The sequence below is a fragment of the Cydia splendana genome, chromosome Z (genome assembly GCF_910591565.1).
Source record: "Cydia splendana chromosome Z, ilCydSple1.2, whole genome shotgun sequence".
Lineage (NCBI taxonomy): Eukaryota > Metazoa > Arthropoda > Insecta > Lepidoptera > Tortricidae > Cydia > Cydia splendana.
In genome coordinates, this window is record NC_085987.1 from 35,990,808 (window position 1) to 36,015,675 (window position 24,868).

Here is a 24,868-nt window from a genome sequence, read left to right on the forward strand (position 1 = left end):
CCAACTATATAAACCTTTATTCAGCTCTAGATTTCTTTAATAATCGATAACGAAGGTGCATTTAAGACCTTCAAGATAAGAGCGTACTCGTACTCCCATATTAACGGCTAGCAACGCACTTACAACCCCTCTGGTGTTGCGCGTCGTTTGCTAGTTTGCCAATTAAAAAAAAATTAATGAATGCCAAAGTAACTAGATGCATATTTTGAGTTGTATGCTCACTTTGGCTTGTAGAATAAGCTTTTTAGAAGTAATGATTTTACGTCATAAATATTCAATCCTTTATTTCAATTCTATTTGTAATGTTTTGCCACTGTTATCCAGCTCAATTTTTCTCACGTTTGAGTAGTGAAAATTTTTGTTTCACTCTGTATTAGCAAGCTTTATTGTCTCTTTGAACCATTTGCTGCGCTCGTGGTTCAATTTTGGAGTCTTTTACTTGCTCAAAAAATCACTACTATTCGCGCTATTTCTAGTGATTGGTTACAATACACAAAACTGAACGACCAGGCTTTTTTTTCATCTTTTTAGGCTTTTGCCCTAATATGGATACTTGAGGCCTCCACAGACGCTGCCGATAATTGCATGCGATTTTCGTTATGTTGTGCTATTATATTCCATCGATTGAATTCGTTGAAACTACTTAGCCGGCAATTAAATGTATAAAATCACATGCAATTTGTTGCTATGTGAGTGGAGCCCATTAAACTTAATTATGTGGGCAATCACTATCACATTAATGTATGATACTCTTAATCGTAAACTTGATAATACATATGTATTTCTTATTTTTACAAAAGTTTACTAATAAAGTATTTTATTTAAAGTTTGTTATGAATTTTCCCTTTCCGATCAAATTTAGTTCTTTTTTAGGAATTTTTTGAATCCTCTTACGTTTACTCCCAACCCTTTTTACACCCTTATTATTTGATAAAAACTCCCCTTACCAACACCGGTTTAAGCGTGAAGAGGTATTAGGGCTATAACCGCGAAAATCGAAGTTCGCAAATTGCGTGCATCTTTCTCTGTAACTCTAATTAAGCCTTCATTGGAGTAAAAGAGAAAGATCCCCGCAATTTGCGAATTTCGGTTTACGCGTTAGCCCCCCTGATACACTTAATTTGTAATATTAGTATGGACTTTTACGTAATTAGATGTATAATTAACCACAGCTATCCCCTTTTAAAAGTTTGTTTGGATCATCTGGTTAGGAAAAATAAACCGGCCAAGTGTGAGTCGGACTCGCGGCCGATGGGTTCCGTACCATTACGCAAAAAACACTTGTTGTATGAGAGCTCCACTAAATATTTATTTTATTCTGTTTTTAATATTTGTTGTTATAGTGGCAACAGAAATTCATCATCTGTGATAATTTCAATTATCTGACTATCACGGTTCATGAGATACAGCCTGGTGACAGACAGACAGTAAAATAAGCAACCCAAATGGGTTGCTACTTATTCCACGCAGACGAAGTCACAGGCAAAAGCTAGTATAGCAATAAATCGTGTGATTCAATACTGTTTTTAGGATTCCGTACCCAAAGGGTAAAACGGGACCCTATTACGACTGTCCGTCCGTCTGTCACCAGGGCTATAACCGCGAAAATCGAAGTTCGCAAACTGCGGGCATTTTTCTCTGTCACTCTAATTACGCCTTCATTGGAGTAAAAGAGAAAGATCCCCGTAATTTGCAAATTTCGGTTTCCGCGGTAGCCCCTCTGGCTGTATCTCGTGATCTGTGATAGCTTATTATTGAGAGCCTGTTGTGTTCCACTGCTGGGCAAAGGCCTCCCCCCGTTTTTTCCATTTTTCCCGGTTTTGAGCAGTCTTCGGCCATTCTTTTAAAAAGGAGTCTAGCTCGTCTCGCCATCGCCGACGTGGTCTGCCAAATCCCCGTTTTGAGCTGGGCTGCCACTCTGTGGTAATCTTGGCCCACAGCTCACTCGGCATACGACAGACATGGCCAGCCCAGTCCCACTTCAGCTTAGCCGCTTTCCGAGTTACATCGATGACTTGTGTTCTGGAGCGCAGCGTGGTGTTCCGGATACGATCCATTAATTTTACACCTAATATGCTGCGCTCCATGGCTCGCTGGCAAACCCCGAGTTTAGACTTCTGAGACGCTGTCAAAGACCAAGTTAGTGCACCGTAGGTGAGAATTGGAAGTATGCACATGTCCATGAGTCTCCTCGTAAGTGATAATGGGAGATCACCTTTAATGAGATGTTTCATGGACCAATAGCTCCTCCAGGCGTTTTCAGTCCGTCTTTCGACTTCTATCTCTTGTCGCGCCTGAAAGGAGACTATTTGGCCCAAGTAAAGGTACTCCTGGACATATGCAATAGATTCTCCGTTTATCTCAATCCTACGTGGGGTGCTATTGGTCATAAGCTTAGTCTTCGACATATATGTTCATCTTCAGTCCAACCTATGATAGCTAGACAGCTGTAATTTTCACAGATATTTCTGTTACCGCTATAACAACAAATACTAAAAAGTACGGAACCCTCGGTGGGCGAGTCCGACTCGCACTTGTCCGGTTTTTTTGTACTCTGTGTGTTCACTAAAATCGTATGATATGAGTACTTAACCCCGGCTACTCACGTAACGATAAATCGTAGCGATAAAACTGTGCAGTTCGATTTGCGAAGTTTTATCTACCGTGTGTATGACAAATCGTTACGATAATCGACAACGATTTGTCATACACACGGCGGATAAAACTGCGCAGTTCGGACTGCACAGTTTAAGCCCCCATTCGCACGACAGCTTTTTCAACGCGCGTTAAAAAAGCGCTTGAATCTGTCCGCACTCTAATTTCGACTTAACGTCCAAGGCTTAAAGTCGAAAATCCAACAACGCTTGATAAAAAGCGCCACCGCTGTCGTGTGAATAAATACACACGTATCCATTTGTGTCATTCAAACGCTTTTTTAACGCGCGTTGAAAAAGCTGTCGTGCGAATGGGGGCTAATCGTTACGATTTATCGTTACGTATGTAGCCGGCATAATAAAGCTGGTCAAGCAGATCTTGTCAGTAGAAAAAGGCGGCAAATTTTAAAAATATAGGCGCGAAGGGATATCGTGCCATAGAAAATTTGAATTTCGCGCCTTTTTATACTGATAAGATTTGCTTGACCAGCTTTATTTATAGGTTGTAAAAGCCGTAACACACTACCGCACCGCACCAATGTCATGATGCGCCGCACCCATAAGTGAGAGCGAGAAATAGATACCCTTTTTCGGCGTACCAAGGACGCGGTGCGGTACGGTAGTGTGTTAAGGCCGTAACACTTGTAACGTCTGTAGAAGCTTTAACCACAGATCTAGAACATAGATTTAATATATAGAGATCCCGTCTCAGCGAGCTGTCACTGTTGCCACTTTTGTTTAGCCCCCATTCCCACGGGCGCTTTTACAACGCGCGTTAAATAAGCGTTTGAATGACACAAATGGATACATGTGTATTTATTCACACGACAGCGGTGGCGCTTTTTATCAAGCGTTGTTGAATTTTCGACTTTAAGCCTTGGTCGTTAAATCGAATTTAGCGTGTCGACGGATTCAAGCGCTTTTTTAACGCGCGTTGAAAAAGCGCTCGTTAGTATGAGGCCTTAGCCCCCATTCGCACGACAGCTTTTTCAACGCGCGTTAAAAAAGCGCTTGAATCTGTCCGCACTCTAAATTCGATTTAACGACCAAGGCTTAAAGTCGAAAATCCAACAACGCTTGATAAAAAGCGCCACCGCTGTCGTGTGAATACATACATGGGTCTCCATTTGTGTCATTCAAACGCTTTTTTAACGCGCGTTGAAAAAGCTGCCGTGCGAACGGGGCCTTAGTGTACGATTAACATGAGGCTCACCTTGCTGTAGCCATGTCGATAAAGTCATATCGATAAACTATCGACATTTCTTGCAATTTTAATTTTACTTCAAAGGTTTAACGATACCTAAAATGAACAAAAACGCTTTTATTCTTTATTGTGGTTCACAATTTTATAGTCACGCCCCAGCAGAGAACCAAGGGAAAGTTCAGATATTTAATTAAAATACATGAATACCTACTAAAATAGGTGTTTCGCAATAATTGAATTATTTTATTGTATTATAATATATTTATTATCCATTAGCATTTCAATTATGTTTATGTTTAACCCCTGGAACGCCGAACCGACAAACGTACTTGTACCCGTCAGATGCCTAGTGCCGGATCCGTCCCATCCCCCTCAAATACCGGATAGGCTAGCGTACGTGCACCCGTCAACTGCCGCGATAAATGCAAGTGCTATAGTGCAAATGATATAAAACTCTATTTGTAAGTGTTTAGATCTCAAAATTGTAAAAATATAATACAATAAATTTAGTGACTGATAAGGCACAAGGCAGTTGAGACAGTTTGTACAGATCTGGGACTAGGCAGTTGACGGGTACAAAAATTGAAGACCCTCCGGCAGTTGACAGGACTGGTACGGATATGGCACTAGGCGTCCCAAGGGTTAACGAATATATTGAAGCTCCAATTAATCGCTATTGCGTTCCGCTGTGTAGCGTTTATCGATATATAACATGATTAAAATCGACTTTTCACATCCCTAAAAGAGCACACATATACGCTTTTACGCACACATACCGCATTGACAGTTCCGCTCCTCCAACCGTAAGAACGGTAACTGCTATTGGAAAACCAGTTTGAATTTGGAATTAATTGCGCGAAAATACGGTAAATGTTTAATGTGTTTTCAAATGGCTGATATGGCTATTATACGTTTGGGGAACAGCAAACCTTTGCTAAGTTTTGTCTCTTTCTAAAAAAACACAAATGTCATAATGACCAATAGAGACAAACGATTATCAACGGCTTGGCCTGGGCTTGGCCTGGGCGCATCAAAAAAGGCAACACTTGATTTGAAGTCCATCTTGTCAACAGTATGGTTGTCCTTTTTGACAAACGGCATTTTTAAAAGAGCGAGGAGAGAGAAATGATACTAGTTGCTGCGCCGTGAAAGAGAACAGAAAACGTTGGGCCCTTGATCTAGAATTAATAAACCGGATCGAGTACACTAGCCAAAAAGTGAGTCCACATGAGACGTCAAACCTGAGCCCTGCATCTCTTTCTAATTAGGGTGACCATAAGTCACATGAATGTGAGATATTAGCATAAGATGAAATATATAGTTTGGCCAGGATCTTTTCTTATTCGTGCGTAATCAGAGAGAATCATAGTGTATTTTCCCTATGCTGGTATAATTGCCCCAGAAAAGAGATGGATATAGTTTTTTTCTCTTCTGTTAAACGCTTCACACAACCTTACTTAATTTAGTCGTTATAAAAGCTTTGTGTCGTTATAAAAGCAGTTACAGATGGGATGGGCGTATTGGATCGCGATCAATGCGATCATGGTCAATTGTGAGGAAGGTAGGCCGCCGTACGTCCATCAAAGACACAGCTATAAGAGAGAGCGAGACAGATATCCAGGGTCGGGTAAAACGTTGTAGTTGTAACCTTAACTAGGTAATTCGCAAATCGTATAGATTAAAAACACTGCCTTCGGTCGTGTTTTAATTTATCACCACTCGTTGCGAATTTAATTCCTACTTTCAACACTTGTATCGCAAATAACTTTATATTATTACTATGCCGACTGGTTATCGACACTAGTCATTTTGTCAAGCCCTAGCGTAGCGTAACAATTTATGTTTTTACACAAAATTATCTTGATTATTGACTAAAATTATAAAATATTAGCACACAACGAAATAAAAACTTACATTTAACTGTGTAAACCGGCAACCTACACTATGTATGCTCTTCATAATTTAACAAAATACCTATAGCCCCCTCCAGACTATGTACATGAATTGCAGCGCGAAGCCGCGAACGCGAGGGTGGATCCGATTTCGCTGTTTGCGAAAATCGATTCCACACTCGCGTTCGCGGCTTCGCGCCGCAATTCGCGCACGAATGTGCAGGGAGCTTATCACTATCAATATCATACTTATGGTGTGTTCATAAACGTGATGAGTGATGACTTCCCTTTTGCACACTTTAGCTATTCTTTAAGCGTAAGCGTCATCGTAGATCTGTAATTGCAACAAAATTTTCAAATTTGCCGCCCGTTGTATACTGACGGAAATGTGTGTCCAACCTATATAGAATCGATTACATATATATAAATAGTTAGATTTAGCGTTTTAGTAATTCAATATTATGTATAAATATGAGTCTGTAATGTCTAAGGACTTTGGATTTAATGTTTGGCAATTATATAGCTCTCATTACGTGAATCGAATAATTAAACATGCCGAAATAAGTATATCTTTATTTATTTATTAGTGTACCTACTATTTAGGTAAACTTATTTTTACATTAAGTACGTAATAACAATTCTGTAAGACCGATCCAAATCGTACCGACATCATAGTCACCCTAATGAGTTTGACAATGTTTTCTTGTATTTTTATCGTAAAATTGAATAATTGTGACCTACCTGTGAAAAGATATTCCACAATCATCGTAGCTTTCACTTCTACAACCCCTCACACAACTTTTTTAACCACTTTTTTAAATATTTTACGAATAAATGCTAAGCGGCGCCATTTACGTATTTTGTAAATACACGAAAAATATGTCATCAAGTTGGGGATACCAATTAATATTCAAAGTTACTACAGTTTAATCAGTTAATAATATTGACATGATAATAGTTAACAAATTACTTAAAAGATATCAGAACTGCAAACGGAATATAGCACTAAAATAGTATAAGAAGGTAATGAATTTCAGTAGTATATTGATATAATTTCTACCACAATGGTATCTTTTTAACTTTGGCGACATGGGTTTTTCTATCTCAAGTGGACCGTTTTCTCTAGTCTGGTACGAACAACTTTCTGTCTCGGTGATAAGGTTCAAACATAGAAGGTAGGATCGTATAGAAGTGGTATACGCGTGCCCCGTGACGGACAAAACATACGTAAATGCGACAGTGTGATTGGTCAAATTCATTTGTTGCCCACCATAATCCATACTAATAAAACGGTGGGGAACAAATAAAATGTGAGACGTGACAAGGACAAACAATAATAGCTCTTTCGCTGCTACTCCTACTGAAAGATACATAAAGCCCCCTCCAGACTATGCCCGTGAATCGCGGGCGAAGCCGCGAACGCGAATGTGGAGTCGATTTCGCTGTCTGCGAAAATCGACGCCACATTCGCGTTCGCGGCTTCGCGCCGCGATTCGCGCACGAGTGTGGAGGGGGCTTAAGACTATCCTGTTCGGTCACTTCTCCCCACCCTCATGCCAGATCCAGTTTTAATACTAGATTCATGGGTTCAAATTAGTATGGCAAAAAAAGCGACAGCTCGCTCCAGTTTAAACAATATAACTTCATGGCTTTAACAGACGAGCGTACCGGATGAGAGTGACGCGACTTTGGTCCGATTAGCGATCTGTATTTATAAAACCTTTGGCTCTTCTATCGACTATCTGTGGTTGATAGTTGATAGGTTTGATAAGCACGTCCGATAAAAGTCACAGAAGATCCTCGGGGGTCGTATTGGAATTTTATCTTTTTATCACATTTATTTTGCAAATTTAATGAATTAAAGTTATCTGTGTGAACTATGTCCTGGTTATTTGGGTATAGCACGAAGCCTCCGCAGCCGCCAACCGATGACCCGTCGAGTAATAACGGGGGTGCAGCGGCACCCCCAGTTAACCTCACAAAAGCAGAAAGGAAAGCAATGGAAGCTTATCGGTTTGACTCCAGCGCTCTTGAAAGAGCTGCGCAGGCCGCTAAAGAGTTGGAGCAGTCCAGTAAGTTCGATCTTTAATCACTGTTATCAGTCATATTTCATACTATTGCATAATGCGACCCTATAACCTAAAAGCACACTGCAGACGGCTAAATACATTTTAGCTTTCAGTTATGAGAAATATATGGTCACTTAGCATTATTAAATCGCTCATAACTATGTAGGTTTTAAGTAAAATAATCGTGACTCGTAAATATAATGTTAAACTGCAGCAAAAAACACTTAACATTATATTACGAGAAACATGAGCTCGCAAGTGCCTATTGAACCTTGAAATTATATGATAATTCCTAATTCCATTCGACCAAAAGTTACCCAATGCTAATTACCCCGAATATAACTCAATATTAAATTTAAATCACTTCTTACAAAAAATTTAATGCTTTAACCTTAGCTATGATCAGAGGCGTATTTACAAATTTGGCGCCCCGGGCCATTTTGATTTGCCGCCCCCCTTCATCAGTGACGATAAAGTATTATATTAAAGAAAAAAAAACCTGCAACAAGTACCTTTGGGCTGTGAAATAAAAAAAAACTAAACATTTACCATTTACTCACATAGGCATTTAGATTGTTTTCCCATGTACAAATTGGTTGACAAAATCATCAATAACGCTGTCGTAATTTAAAACGTTTGTCAGCTCAGCTTCTATATTAAGAAGAGCTAAGCTATTCAGGCGCTCTTCGCTGATAGTGGAACGTAGATAATTTTTTATTCTTTTGAGTGCAGAAAGGTGACGTCACTAATGTCACTATTCTAGATACAGATTTATATGGGCCGTTTTTGTCACTCAATGACGATGCGACCTCGTTATATTTGCCTGATCTGATCGGTGACCGGTGGGTACTGCTGGGTTTTGGCCATTGAGAATCAAGGTGAGACATTGGCAGTCAGGCTGGATATAGCTAAGGAGTTCGGTCGGGTCTGGCATCGAGTCTGCTCGAGGGACTATGTTATACAAATGGATCGCTAGCTTTTTTTCCGGTAGACGCACATGAGCCGTATAGTAGACGGAAGCTGCTCCGATAGTGTGGACATTACCGCTGGCGTTGCACTAGGTTCTGTGCTGTCATTGCTGCATATCAATGATAATCATTGCTATGCAGACGACAGTAGTAGGGATGCGTATTACACAGGCCGTACCATTATCCCTCATTCTGTGGTGCTGGAAAGTCATCAAAAGTATTGTATTTGTATCAGATATCGAGAGCACTCTATATGTACTGAGTTTCGGCATGGGATCGGAACAATTTAGTGAGATTCAATACCACGAAGACACAAGAACCGCCCGTATGTATATAGTCAGATGGGGTCACAAATAATGTTAGGTACGTAAGTGGAAACGCGAGCGCAGCGAGCGCGAAATTTTTTTGAGAAAATAGTAGGTAAATTTTTAGGGTTCCGTACTTCAAAAGGAAAAAAACGGAACCCATATAAGATCACTTTGTTGTCCGTCCGGCCATCTGTCTGTCTCAATATAAAGGGTCTTGACATGACAGAGGGCGGCAAAATCGACAAGGCTTGTTATTTAAATTTTACAAATAATTAGGGGAGCGACAAAATTCTGGTCGACCCTATCTGAACAGGAAATAAAATATTTTTTTGACCCAAATTTGCCGCCCCCTAAAATCTGCCGCCCTAGGCTTCAGCCTACTCAGCCTAGTGGTAAATCCGGCACTGCGCCGTACTAATACATACTTCTTGAACGAAAATGTTGCTTAATTTAGGGACTTGTTGGTAGATATTTTTAGCAATTGGTGGGGTTTGAAGCGTTCGTTTGTTTATTAATTTAAATGTCAATTAAAATATAATAAAAAATATAGCTAAGGGGCTATTCATAAATTACGTCATTTCAAATTAGGGGGGGGGGGGTCTGGACATCGGATGACGGTAGCATGAAGTAGGAGGAAATGGGGTCATTTGAAGCATGATTTTTGGATGATTATAGGGGGGGGGGGGTCCAAATTCGTCAAAAATCGATGACGTAATTTATGGACAGCCCCTAAGTTTGATTATAAAAGGCGCCAAGAAAAAGCCGCAAGGGGGCGGCTTCGCCGCCCCCCTGCGGCCTGCCGCCCCGGGCCATGGCCCCCTTGGCCCTAGGGTAAATACGCCCCTGGCTATGATAGTAATAGTAATAGCTAGCTTAGCTATGATACTGTCAGAAAACATTTACATAGGACAAATAGAAAGAAAAAACCGTCACCACTTTGAAACAATTGTGTATCTCACACTGCTGCTCAAAGTTAAAACGCAGTAACTATGCATCCCATACATAAAGTCTATTTCAATAGAACTTGCTAACTATGTAAACAAACAACGTAACTTTGTTTTATCACTGTTTCTCTTTGAATTTTTACACCACCTCATTAAATACCATTGAAACCATACACATATACACTATTGAAACGGTCCGTTCCGTAAAATACATAAATATATAACTGTATCTTGGATATTTAATTAAAAGTTTAAAATGGTTTCATAAGTTAGGTTATTAGGACCTGATGGAATGACGGTTTTGTTTCTTTTAAATTCTACAATTGTCTATGATGGGTAGTGTTGTGACTAAAGTTTGTGATATAAACCCGCTACACACTACCCAACCCACGCTCTGTACCTACCGCACTACCGGTTATAAAATACATCAATACATCATTCTTGTACTAATTTGTCTTCTGATCGTGATTAAACAAATTAAAAATAAGTAACTACTTGTTTTTTACTTTTGGTATTTTATTATTCGATATGGTTTGACATTAGTAAAGTAGTAAGTAGGAGTCTTGCCCATCACTAGTAAATTCATAATTCAGAGACAATTTCAATATCGCGGTTTGTTTACATAGTTAGCAAGTTCTATTGAAATAGACTTTAGTTACCACATTTTTCTACTGATTGACAGAACAAGATAAAAGTTTTTTTTTCAAAGTAGTCGCGAAACAGAACCTCAATAACACAATCTCTATGAAAGAGCCAAACATTCATGATAATAATAATCATCAAACAGACTACCATGAGGTAATAAAATAGTTTACAAATTATTCTCAGTTATGGAGGGAGCCATCAAAATACAATATCTTACAAAATGCCTCAACTTCTCCTAAAACTTGTTACTCTTCTAAAATACATGTTTCCATTAAAATCTTCTACTTTTACTTACTGGTCACTAAAAAGTATTAGAGTTGCTAAAGAGAGCCATAATCCAATAAATTTTTCACAGGACATGCCAAAGATGCATTGGAACTCAGCAAACTTCAAGAAGCCACGCGGCAACAAGAGCAGATGGCCAAGATCAAGGAATACGAGGCCGCCATAGAACAGTCCAAGGTGGAACAGAAAAAAGTTGACTATGAAGAAAGAAGAAAGACCTTACAGGTTTGGTACTACTTTTATATAATTTATTGTCAATTGATCCAGCATGTTTGGATTGTTGCTTCCTTAAGTCAATAAAGGACATTTACGAAACTGTTCTTATTTTAGAGCCATGACCATTAAAATTTTTTGTACGACTTGTGACTAACTTTGCAATAAAATTGTGTTTATCTATATCTCCTATTGCATTGCGAGACTTGAGCGAAATCTTGAGTTGAAATTAAAAATACCTTCTTTACTTTAATGATAATGCCATATGACTGTATATAATATACATAGCAAACATGAGCTTTGTGCATGATCATATAATTACATGGCATCTACACTTCAATTACTCCTGATGCAAAGGCTCTCTATTGCAATCCAACGCAGCGAGCGTGATGGGCACCTTTGCATCAGGGGCAACCCGGGACGGGTTTTAGTAGGTAGTTACTTTTTACATATTTAGTTTGTATCTATATTTAAGTTTCGACAATAAACTTGTATAGTTTATTATTACTCAATTGAACAAAACTGTCATATGTATTACAGGAAGAAACAAAGCAACACCAAATGCGGGCACAATATCAAGACCAATTAGCAAAGAAGCGTTACGAGGAGCAGCTAGTCCAACAACAGCGGTCACAAGATGAGATTTTGAAGAAGTGAGTAACACACATTACTTATACTAATTATACTAGGAGTAGCATTCAGTATAGATCAAACAAAAACTAATATGATAGAAGACTTAAAAACCATTGACAAAAACTCCTCCAAAAGCATTCATTCTCACTGAACATACATGAGGGTCCAATTGGTACCTTTTAAGGCCCTCTTCCATTGGCATGACCTTAGTTTAGAAGCTTAGATATACCATTGTCCACACTGCACAATTGAGGTTGACCGTATAATGGTACTTGCAATGCCATTATACGGTCAACTAAAGAGCAGTCAAGAGTGTTGCTGTTTAGTACACTTAATAACCGTTTTTAATTATATACAGACAAGAAGAAAGTGTTGCAAAGCAAGAAGCATTACGACGCGCTACAATAGAACATGAAATGGAGCTCCGTGAGAAAAACAAACTTAAGGCTATTGAAGCTGAAGCGAGAGCTAGGGCTAAGGCTGATCGTGAAAATCGTGACATCAATCTTGAGCAAATCAGATTGAAGGCTGCTGAAAACCGTACTACTATTTTAGAGAGTATAAAGTAAGTAATTTTTAACATGAATAAACTAAACTAAATAAAGTAACTTTTCTGTAATCCACATTTAAATTTGTAGAAACTTAGTAGTGTTAAAATAGTAATAACAACAATTAACCAAATATTTGATAAAACAGGACAGCAGGCAGTGTCATAGGCACCGGGTTAAATGCATTAGTGACAGATTGGGACAAGACATTGGCAGCAGCTGGAGGCCTGTCACTTGTAGCGCTCGGAGTTTACACGGCCAAAGGAGCTACCTCAGTCACTGCAAGATTCATTGAAGCCCGAATTGGTAAGTATCCAAACCAGTAATCCAACTAGGCAAGTTTCAATCATAATTGATTTAACATGTTCCCTGTTCGAGTGCCCCTAATGTGGGCTCATAAAACTTTAGGAGTCCGTGTTTCCACTATGGGTTCACAACTTCAAAGTTACAGCACACTTGGACGTGTGACTTTGTCTTATCATTTTGTATGGGGATAGTGAACGTGATTTCCAGTCAGCATAATGATTTCTATCTATATGCAAAACTTATTGTGTTACATTTTATAATGGTCTTAATTAAGCTTATTATATTTGTGACGTGTGTTGTTGACACTGCTAATCCATCGCTTTTAAGGGGCAATTATACGCGTTTACAAGACTTAGTTCTGTCTTTCAGGTAAACCAAGTCTCGTAAATGAAACATCGAGATTCTCTATACTGGAAGCGGTGAAGCATCCCATCCTGACGGTGTCGAAGGCCGTAGCGAACTTCCGCAAGCCGTCGGACGCGCTGGCCGGCGTGGTGCTGGCGCCGACCCTGGAGCGGCGGCTGCGCGACATCGCCATCGCCACCAAGAACACGCGCATGAATAAGGGCTTCTACAGGAACCTTCTCATGTACGGGCCGCCTGGTACCGGCAAAACCTTGTTCTCTAAGGTAAAAATAACTCATTTAATAATGCGAACGTTTTTTTCATGCGAATATCAGATTACGAATATATTGGCAATATTCAAAGTGCGTGGTTTAGGGATAAAACCGGTGTAAGTGCACGCTGGCAAAAAGTCTACTTTAGTTAATCACTACACTTTATAAAACAAAGTTCCCCACCGCGTCTGTCTGTTTGTGTGTATGTTCGCGATAGCCTGACACATAATATATGGGTTATGTTGTGCCTGATATAAATGATTATTTAATTATTCCGTCGTGTTACAATTGCGTGTTACAGAAACTCGCGAAGCACTCGGGCATGGAGTACGCAATCCTGACGGGGGGCGACGTGGCGCCCATGGGCAAGGACGCCGTCGCCGCCATACACAAAGTGTTCGACTGGGCCAACACCAGCAAGAAAGGTAAAACATATTTGAAAAGCTATAGTTTTTATTAATACCCACCCCCTTTAGACACGATAGACGTAAACTAATGAACTCCTTCACTATCCGTTTCTAAAATCCCTACTTAATATTATTAATTCGTTAGTAACTCTGGCTGGATATTCACATAAAACTTATACTTTCAAATAATTTTAGGTGTACTTCTATTCATCGACGAAGCGGACGCATTCCTTAGAAAACGTTCCTCCGAAAGGATCAGTGAGGATCTGCGGGCGGCCTTGAACGCGTTTCTGTACCGCACGTCAGACCAGAGCAACCGCATCATGCTGGTGCTGGCGTCCAACACGCCGCAGCAGTTCGACTCCGCCATCAACGACCGTCTGGATAAGATGATCGAGTTCGGGCTGCCGGGCCTCGAGGAACGCGAACGTTTGATCCGACTGTACTTTGACAAGTTTGTGCTTCAGCCTGCTTCTGAAGGAAAGAGGTAAAAATATTTTGTAAATATCTTCTTTATTACACGGTATAATGCCTAATAAGGCTGTCACTGCACATGTCGAAGTTTTTTGTTAATGACTATGTCATAAGAAAAAGCCGAGTAGCGTCATTCGTTTGGTTGAAGTATTATGAATCTGCTCAAAGCTCTTCCCCAAATGATTCGGTTAAGTTGGCTTCTAATGTATGGGGAAGACAAACAAATTATAGCCAGCCTTTTATGAATGTAGTATGATACCTTTGGATATGGTGCATTACGCACACTAGCGTCCCCTTCCCTCCCCCTGCCGCAAACCCCCCTTTTTGCATGAAATATGTCTCGGTTGACGGTTTTTATTGATTTTTGAGAAAAGTATTAGAATTAGGAATAAAGTGTCAAGGTAAGAAATAATCCTTAATAAATTCTAAACAAAAAAGGTTATATGCAACTTTTTGTTAAGTGTCACCATATTCATGTATTAACTTGTTGAAGTTCAATATAACATAGTACGTGATAGTACTGAAAGAAATCTTATACGGAGAATAAGCTTGCAAGGTTATTCTCCGTGTAGGATTTCTTTCAGTAGGTACTATTACGAACCATGTTATATTGAACTTCAACAAGTTTTTCAACGGTTAAATTTTGTCGAAGTTCATCTAGCCATAACATGAATATGGTGCGTCATATCAAAAAAATGAATAAAACCTTTTTTGTTAAGAATTTAATAGGGATTATTTCTCTCATTGACACTTTTTTCCTTCGAGCAACACGGAAGGGAGGCGGCATTCGCACTATTTCCCCTCTGCCGAGGTACAAGATTAGCGCGTCAATCTAATCTAGCGCGGGTAATAAAACTAGTTGCACTTGGATTTTTCACTAGACCGAGTCCAGACGCGCGCGTGAACACTGCTGCACAAAAATGCCTGGTTGCTCGGTTTTTTGTTATAAAAAGAGGTCGGGGACATCAAATTTACAAAAAGAAAGTGTTACATTTCACATGTAATATTTTTTTTTACATATCATACGTTTAATTACATTCAAACACAATTATTATATTTTAGTCTCATGTAATTGTTGGATTTATCGATTTTGCTCGCTCAGTACAAATTGCGGATCGGTCGAGCGACAAATCCGACTTCTCATCTCTCAGAATACATACTTCAACGAAAATGTGTTAGTGTGCGTGTTGTGACACTTGTCACTCGTCCGTACACAAAAAGAGATCGAGGTTTGCAAGATTTGTCTTTGACGTGTGTCATTTTCTATGTATTCGTGTCGTCATTACAGATTGGATTTTGTATGTAAGTGTGTGAGAAGTCCGACTGTGTGCACCTTTCCCCCCGCGAAAAATGGCAGAAAGATTTGTACGGTGAGATATCGCTTGGGCCCCTCCCTTCCGATGTGTCGGAAGCCGGTGTTGCTCGAAGCTTTTTTCCTATATTGTATACTTTCCCCAAAAAATGAAAAAAACTGTGAACCGGGACATATTTCATGCAAAAAGGGGGGGTTGCAGCAGGGGGAGGGAAGAGGACGCTAGCATGCGTAAAGTTCCATACCCAAAGGTATCATACTACATTCATAAAAGGCTGGCTATAATTAGTTTTTCAAAAAACACAATTAGACCGAATCAAAAGGCGGTTTCACCCATGTTTGTGCTATTAATGTTTTTTTTTCAAGCTGTTATTTAATTTGCCCTGTTAGTATGTACGTTAGTTAGTGTGGGCCATTTGGAAGCTAAATTTGACCCACATCCCGATTTCTGATTGAGCTGAAATTTTGCATACATATGTAAATCGGATGACAGTGCATTATTATGATGACATGAAGCTGGACGGCTACCGTGAAAATCGAAAATCATCAATTGCGGGCATTTTTCTCTGTTACTCCAATTACGCCTTCATTGGAGTAAAAGAGAAAGATCCCCGCAATTTGCGAATTTCTGTTTTCGCGGTAGCCCCTCTGATCTGATGACGGAGACAGGAGGTGGCCATGGGAACTCTTGTGATAAAACAACGTAAATTGTGTTTGGGGTTGCAGTCGCAGGTCGCAGTCAGCGAAAAAGCTTGTGCCAAAAATTCAATTTTAGCCATAAGCTATTTCTAATTGTGTCTATTTGCTCTTGAGGTAAAATCCAGGGTCTTATCGCAAGCAATGCTTCTTGTTATACTTATAATGTCTCATTTTGGCTTGTTTCGCCGGCAGACGCCTGAGCGTGGACCAGTTCGACTACGGCGAGCTGTGCAGCCTGCTGGCGGCGCGCACGGCCGGCATGTCCGGGCGCGCGCTGTCCAAGCTCGGCGTGGCGTGGCAGGCCGCCGCCTACGCCTCCGACGACGGCCGCCTCACCCGCGAGATGTGCATCGAAATTTGCGATGACGCTGTAAAGGATCACCGGCAGAAAGTGAGTTCACCACTTTTCGCCATTTTCTTTTATCAAAGATTCACCGTTACAAATGTCATTCAAAATCACTAAACATCATTAAAACAAAGAAGTTTACTTGTAAAGGGGCTTATTTCCACCATAGGTATAACTGAGTGTTTACGTTTGTTTTCTAGATGGAATGGCTGTCTTCAGAGGAGAAGTCCCGCAGCATGATGCCGTATTTGCTGGACCTCCCTCCGCTGGACACGGAGGCGCAGAGTGCTGACAGAGCCACGGTCACCGAGATCCAAGACACTGCTGAAGCTGCCGTCGCAAGATCCAAAGCGTCTTCCAAAAAAAGGGTAACAATCAAAGAGGACGAGAACGAGAAGTGACACAGTCTAGTTCCGAGTAGCGAACTAGAGAGGCCAATAGAACTTCCAAAAGTAAACATCAGCAAAACACAAGTGAACTGTGATAATAAGCACAAACAGAAGTTTGAATTTAAAATTTCCAGAAACATTAAATTCATAGCGTTGTCGGACAGTGATATGGAAAAGCTCTGCTGGTTATCACGAAGGATGAAAGAGCCTGTTTAGTGGAATTAGGATTAACTGTGTCGACGTCTCATCAATACTTCCCTATTATATAACCCTTTTTACATTGGAAAACTCGTTCGAAGGATTACTTACTTTACTGCGTAAAAAATCGAATGTAACGTAACATTATTATGCGTGGTGGGGCATAATATCGCCTAGGGGTGGTATTCCACCTGTCCAATATTTTTGTCTCACATTCTGCTGAATGAGAGAGTGAGACGCAATGACATTGGACAGATTTAATACCGCCCTAAGGCCTTTGATTGTGGTATAAAATCCGATATTTATTCCCTTGTTTTGAATACCTTATTCCATTATTATTGTGCGTGGTCCCAGACTAGTTTGGTGATGCGTCGTTACAACAGGGCTTTAAATTACATTATATATAAGTCTGCCGGATCGGTTAGCTAGGGGGCGTTGTGTGTTGCCATTAGTCAGTATGAAACCTGTATTTTGTAAATGGTATCAATGGAGACATACACTTTTATGATCGAATATTTTTTTATTAAAATCATTAAATGTCATTAATGCTATACATACATTCAACATTATAATAATTGCAAAACATGCTTCGTAAGCCTCCATGTAGCATTATCATAACATGTTCCTAAACCATTATAGTAGGCTAATGCATGTAGCATATAATAATGCACAATCTCAATGACTTAACGGTTAACTGGTTTAACTGTAATAACATTTTATTTGATACCGTATGCCTTCGTTATAGATGCGTCTTTATTTCACGCAAGATCGCAAGTGTCGAACTGCCTACTGCAATGTTAAAAACTTTAATAACAGTTTATTTACCGAGCAAAATGGTCTGCATTTATACTCTTGTTGATTTGATATTGTAATATGTTTGTTAGATGTATGTTGGACTTAAATTGTACCAGTTATATGCCAATCAATCATAAAAGTAAAAGGTAGTATGTACTTGGTGGGAAGCGCGAGGCAAAAAGTAAATATATTTTAACCTTTAGTGGAATATGTTCAACTAAATGTTAAAATATATTTAAAGGGGGCGCCATAAGCCTTCAGTAAGAAGTGCATATACTTGTGAAAATTCGACCTATGCCGCTGTGGCCCGGTGGCCGAATGGCACAAGCACCTGCCGCGATAGCAGAGGACACTGGTTCGATTCCAGCCTGGGACACTGGAGGCCTTGGTCAGTTTTTCTTAGTATATGACATTTATTTCAGTGAATATGTTCACTCTGACATACAGTACAAATTGTATATTAACACTAGCTTGATACAAAATTTAAAGCAGCAATACATTTGTGAGCACACTGTTCAGCGCATATTAGTCTAAATGTAGGGCTTTGTTTACTGTTGTGATTAGTATCTATCACAAATAGCATTTTATTAGAAAGTTGTTAACCTACACCATTGTTTTATTTAAATATTGCCTTTAACATGGTCCTCGTAGAATGGAGTGGTATCTAGAATTAGATAAAATGTACATGATGTTTGGAGGAAGCCATTTTTAATGCAATCACCATGATATCGTTTATATTATGCAATTTATGAATTAATCTAACTTTCGCTTTTATAGTTCTAAATCTTCTCATTATATATTTAAAAATTTTAAGTATATAAAAAAAAAATCCCAACTTGCATTATGTCCACAAAGAGTGGCAAAGTAATCTGATACAAACTTTGAATTATTTTTTTATGTTGACTTGTAGAAATGACTTTCAAGTGATTATTTTAAATGATACATATTTAATGTCGTTCATTTGAATTTGATTTGTTGTGTACAGGAATATTTTACTCGCATTGGTATAGTGAACATTTTTGGATTTTGCTCGGGGGCGAAGTTTGTTTAACACTTGTGCCTTTAAACCCTCACAACGCTCAAGATTCCCCGCTCGTAGTTTTGGCATCTTTCGCTTGCCTGGGCATCAATATTAGCACGAGGGGTTAAACAGCTTAATTGCCCCCTTGTAAAACAAATAACTACCTACAAACAGCTATTATAACGCTAGTTTTCTGTGTCTAATTCTGGATATAAAACTAAGAGACAGTTTAGAGGTTTTATTTTGAAAAAAGAACCGTATACAAATAAGTTTCTAAGCATTTTTGGTTCCCTTTCTGCCTATCGGACTTTAAATTCTTGTATTTATATTCCAGATGCTAAAATGACGGTTCAGTTGTCCCGATTTGTCCGACCGTTGTATAACAATATTGAGTATTAAATCGGCTATCGAACTGACAATTTAATATCTGGGATGTAAAAACTCCTAAAGACCGCTATGGGGGGCGGACCTGAGAGGGCTAGACAAATTGGACTGCTGTAAATTAAAGGCTTATATTTATTAAAGGTATAGGTGTTGATTCGTATGAATATCAATATACCTACAGCTCACTATAAAATAAATAAACGCGCTACCGCTACTCTCATTAGTTAGTAGCAATTTGGAATGTTGTAAATATTTAATATGGATATTAATCAAGTCTTTGTCACTTTTAGCAACACCTTTTGCGAATAGGTACCAGTCGGTCTGGCATGAGTTGCGTTCTCGCGCGCGACTCCATACATCTAGCGCGACTTTAACTACCTACTTATGGGAACGCAACTTATGCTAGTCCGCCAGATATCAGTCGTCTATCTCAATAGCTCTCGAATATAAATACAAACTGTTACCTACCGCCAACTTCGATACTTGATATTCTTATAGAATATTCGCAATAGACATATCCATGCCCGAAGTGCAGTTTTCTATAGCACAAACTATGTCGGAGCAAAGCCACGGACGGGCAGATGGATAGACAGTCGGACATGGCGAAAATAGGCCTAGCTGACTACGAAATCCTAAAAATAGGAAAGGGTGGTATTCCACCAGTACAATGTGTATTATGTCTCAGGTTTTGCTTAATGAGAGAGTGAGACGCAATGACATTTGACAGATGGAATACCACCCAAAGCAATAGTTTAAAGTTTAAGCACATATACATTTCCAAATGAAACAGTGGATACATTATACAAGATAGATGCTGGTGGCTGGTGGTGGGGTTTTTTATTATCAAGGCGGCGACCAAACATTATCAAAGCAAATATTGCAAAGCCATAGTACCTAGGTATGATGTATCCCTAGCTAAACGCAACGTAAATTCAGTCGAAAAATTAAAATAACACGAGTAAGTAGACGTTAAATATCCTCAAATGGGGAAACTTGGGACTTGAGGGAAATACTGCGCGAATAGCCTTGCTATGTTTTAGGGTTCCGTACCCAAAGGGTAAAACGGGACCCTATTACTAAGAATCCGCTATCCGTCCGTCCGTCTGTCACCAGGCTGTATCTCGTGATCTGTGATAGCTAGACAGTTGAAATTTTCGCAGATGATGTATTTCTGTTGCCGCTATAACAACAAATACTAAAAACAGAATAAAATAAAGATTTAAGTGGAGCTCCCATACAACAAACGTGATTTTTGACCGAAGCTAGGCAACGTCGGGCGGGGTCAGTACTTGGATGGGTGACCTTTTTTATAGATAATGGTACGGAACCCTTCGTGTGCGAGTCCGACTCGCACTTGGCCGGTTTTTTTTACCTAGGTAACATTATTTCATAGTGTGAAAGAATTGCTGTCTTGTGTTACCACTCTTATCCCAAGTTGTCCATTTGACGGTAGGTAGATAGGTACACTAGGTACTGCTGTATACATATATTATACTCGGGGAATGAGCGACGACAGTATAGTATAGCATTGAGATTGAGAGAAGTGCCTGAATTACTAAACACAGCTACTCGTACAACTGATGACAAGATGGATGTGGATGCAAGGACTGGATTACATTACAGTAAACCCTTGTATATACCTATGTATAGTACCTAGTAGAGATAAACTCAGGTGACTTTACGAGCTAAGACCCTAACCTGTTAAGCATGGGCATTCCATCACTTAATGCAGTGCAGGCTAGGCTTTCTTCCTGAGTGAGAATAGAAAAAAACTCATTTAACAAGTGAGTCGGTACATTCGCAGTATCTATGTAAATGGTTTAAAATTTATACAACAGCTGGAAAATGACTTGACCAAGCGGTCGTGTTTTAATCATTGCATAGCTTAAATAAGATGGTACAACTACACACTTCCAATTATGATCAAATACATTGACTGTTAAACATTAATGTTTATTTGCAATCTTTCATATTACAAAAACCTTATGTAATGTATATGCTAATAATAATGATTCATATAACAATTTTCAAACATATATTTAAAAAACACGCGGATTTACTGAGTAGTTAGATGTTTACGTAAATATATCACTCATAACGATACTATATACTTAATTGTAATTGTAACAAAAAATTCTATAGCTTATAAGTATTTTATTTATTTAATTTGTTCGATCTTTTTGATATAAGTATATAAATTCTTGATTTTACATTTACCACCTTCTTGATAAAATAGATAATAGACATTAGAATCATTTGGTGTCATCACATCCTTACAACCAGGTTTAATGCATTGTAAATGCTAACTCGCATTGCTCATTTCATTTAGTTTAAAAAATAAAATAGTCAGTTTTCAAACATATGTCAACAAAATACTTTAAAATGAAATCCCAATATTACTTTACTTACACATATTAACTGTTCAAAGGCTTTTCAATGACTATCTACATATGAAAGATGTGTTTAGTGTCTTCAAACAAAGAGATATTTGTTATCATACTGCATTGAAAGGGTTAAATTTAATAATAATATAGGTAATCATCTTTTTATACTAAAAACAAGCCATCTCGGTTTAGGTATTGTCCACAAGTGATGAAGGATGGTTAATTGCTTCTGGAGCCGGAACAACAAGAAGATTGAGCAGGAGTGTCATCGTCAACCACTAGGACCCGAGAACATTGGTGTTCTTCTCGCTGGGAGTTTAGTTCAAATTTTTCAACCATTTCACGAGTCAGCTCCAAAAAAAGATCCTCTACACATTGATTTAATTTTGCAGATGTGTAGAAGTGTTTAGCACCAACCATTGCTGCATAACTAAAACAGAATAAATAAGCACCATTAGATTCATTAGTAACTACATTTTTAAGTAATTAGACAAATTAAAATTATAATGTTTACTAATTGCTTACAATCACATTACTGCAAAACTATGTAAGATATATTCTAGAACAATTTACCTTTCTGCTTCTTCAAGAGGTACTGTTCTCTCATGCTCCAAGTCAATTTTATTGCCAGCTATCAATAAAACAATGTCGGGACCAAGCATTTTCTTTAGCTCTTTTACCCAATTTTTAACCTGTAATTGATAATGATTGTTATTTGATATGCTAAGATCTAGAGGGGCATATACATATATGTACAAAATTCGGATTGGATCTTAAAATAAGTCGCCTTATTTGAGGATAACTGACGCTGTGAGGGGTTGTTTTAAATTTATTTAAAGCAATTTTAGCTGCCGCAAATAAGTTTTTTTTTTGGGTGATCATTGATTATTAAGACGGTCTAGAATGCAAAATTACTAGTGTAATATTCTGCCTATATCCCTTATAGTCTATATCACAAACGGTCTAGAACGCAAAATTACCACTTTTTTATATCACTAGGGTAGATTAGGTTTGTTAGTTATCTTCAAATGGCCGAAGGCCAAACAGCACAGAATAGGAGCCCCGTCATTTTGCGTTCTAGGCCGTTTGCGAATAACCCAATCTTTGGCACTGTCATAACCTCAAATTATAACTAAGTACATATGAAATTATGAATAATTCAGAAACCAAGCATTTCCATGGGGGGAAAGTTGGAGGGGGGTTTCCCCCCTCCCTCCTTCCCACCTTTCTATTAAGGCGACTTATTTTAAGATTTTTACCCAATATTCTTCCAACACACAAAACTATTCAAGATTTCATACAGTAAAATTACCTTTATGAAAGAATCTTCATCAGTGATGTCATAAACTAGGATTGCTCCATTAGAATTTCGGTAATATATTGGCCCAAGAGCATGGAACTTCTCCTGACCAGCTGTGTCCCAAATGGAGAGGTTGATACGCTTACCGTTTATATTTATTTTCTTGTTAAGGAAGGTAGCCTAGAAAGTAATTTATGAATTAATATAATAAACAAAATAATAGTATATGCAGCTCTGATATGCTTGGTCATACAAGGGCAAAAACATCAGACTAATAAAAAGGTAATTAAACTTGAACCTGAAGCGTAGTAAGATGTTTGTCGTTGAATTTGTCCTCGATGTAACGCAACAGAAGTGACGTTTTGCCGACGCATCCCTCGCCCAACAACACGACTTTAAAGTTATATGCACCGCCCGCCGATGTACTCATAATGGTTTTTAGCTTTGGACAAAGCCTAGCTTTTGTTGTAAATTGACAATCAGTCTATAATCTTGCAATCGTCACGAAAAGATTAGCTATTTTCAAACATCAACAGCTGATGACATTGACATCTTTATCTAGAAACAAGACACAATAAACACAAAATGGAACACTGAACTGTAAATAAATTTATAGCTACTTTTAATAAAAATGTTGTTTTTAGTTACCAATTATTGCATAATCTAATGCAGTAGCTACTTACAGAAAGAAACCTGAGAACTATTGAGAAACAATAATTTACTCAATCGACTCAATCAGTATTACTTTGACAACCAGTTGACACTGACAGCAGTGTTGCCACCTCGTATTTTGAAAAAATGCTGGACTAATGTCTCGATTATTCCAAAATTATGCCAAAGATTTTTGATTTATGCTAAAAAAAATGCTAAAATGTCACTTGAAAATAGACACTTAAAATAATATGGTGTCTAAAAATATTCAGTATAAAACACCGTACGTACCTCTGCTACGACTAAAATGCCGACTGCTGTCCCATCCCAGCAAAATAGCAAAACAGAGATTTGGCTAAATTTATGTAAGTACCTACAACATCAGTGAAGGCCAGTGCAGATGGCATAATTTTCGCCCAACCTGATACAATTGTCTAATCAAATCTGCAAAACGGAACTCAAATATGTCAATCCACGAAAAAATCAGAGGTCAATTTAACTGAATTTATTTGCCATTAAAAAAACTTATACATATACTATATAGTCCGTCGACGTCCATCCGCCTACAAAAGTCAAAATTCATATGATAATATGAATCACATAAGGCGATGGCGCATATTGTTGCTGCCAAGTTGGTGCAAATTTTGTTTAGACTAAATTATGCTAAAATATATGCCAGATGCTAAATGGAAAATTTTGGTGCCAAAGCGACTGAAAATATGCCAGATCTGGGCCCAGTTTTATAAAGTTACAAGTTACAGGTTACAAGAGTACAGGCTACAGGCACCTGTAATGCACTGTGAACGGCTACAGGTGTTTTATAAATACACATAGATAATTACAGTTGTAAAGAACCACGGTCAATCTCGATTACATGTGAAATCTACAGGTGTGAAGGACATCACTATTTAAAAAAAAACGTCTGTCATAGATACTCTGTGCTCTACTAAATGCTGTGTAAGCTGTGTTATTGTTTGCTGTAAAATATTAATTATTGGAAAAATGCCCAGAAATTAAGGAAAAATCGAGTGGTTGAGAGCGGTGTTCGATGCCAAGGATATACTTTTCGGGCCGTTTTCAGATTCAGATTAAGTTAGATTTCATGAAATATTTACCTAATAAGTAAATAAATACTGTTTCACATTACATTATAAAATGTATCGCTTCGGTAGCGGCTCAAAGATAAGTACGCTGTGTATCGAAAATTATGAATAGTACACTT

At 38.6% G+C, this 24,868-nt stretch overlaps 2 protein-coding genes across 3 annotated transcripts; one reads left to right on the plus strand and one right to left on the minus strand.

Moving 5' to 3' along the window:
• Positions 1 to 7,535: 7,535 nt before the first annotated feature.
• LOC134803943 (ATPase family AAA domain-containing protein 3A homolog) lies at positions 7,536 to 21,654 on the plus strand. Of its 2 annotated transcripts, XR_010146057.1 has the most exons (11): positions 7,536 to 7,822; positions 11,040 to 11,194; positions 11,723 to 11,835; positions 12,174 to 12,380; positions 12,512 to 12,669; positions 13,039 to 13,298; positions 13,588 to 13,711; positions 13,889 to 14,180; positions 16,371 to 16,569; positions 16,725 to 18,117; positions 18,329 to 21,654. XR_010146057.1 is itself a non-coding variant. In XM_063776772.1 (10 exons), the coding sequence occupies exons 1-10, from the start codon at positions 7,630 to 7,632 to the stop codon at positions 16,923 to 16,925; spliced, it is 1,902 nt and encodes a 633-aa protein (XP_063632842.1). In that variant the 5' UTR covers positions 7,536 to 7,629; the 3' UTR covers positions 16,926 to 21,654. The 2 variants fall into 2 exon arrangements, 1 of the variants encoding a protein (XP_063632842.1); XM_063776772.1 differs by having other exon boundaries at positions 16,725 to 21,654.
• LOC134803979 (ras-related protein Rab-21-like) lies at positions 21,153 to 23,770 on the minus strand. The gene is made up of 5 exons (XM_063776837.1): positions 23,679 to 23,770; positions 23,294 to 23,553; positions 23,008 to 23,175; positions 22,269 to 22,387; positions 21,153 to 22,125 (listed from the first exon to the last, which is right to left on the minus strand). The coding sequence occupies exons 2-5, from the start codon at positions 23,423 to 23,425 to the stop codon at positions 21,915 to 21,917; spliced, it is 630 nt and encodes a 209-aa protein (XP_063632907.1). The 5' UTR covers positions 23,426 to 23,553; positions 23,679 to 23,770; the 3' UTR covers positions 21,153 to 21,914.
• Positions 23,771 to 24,868: the final 1,098 nt, after the last annotated feature.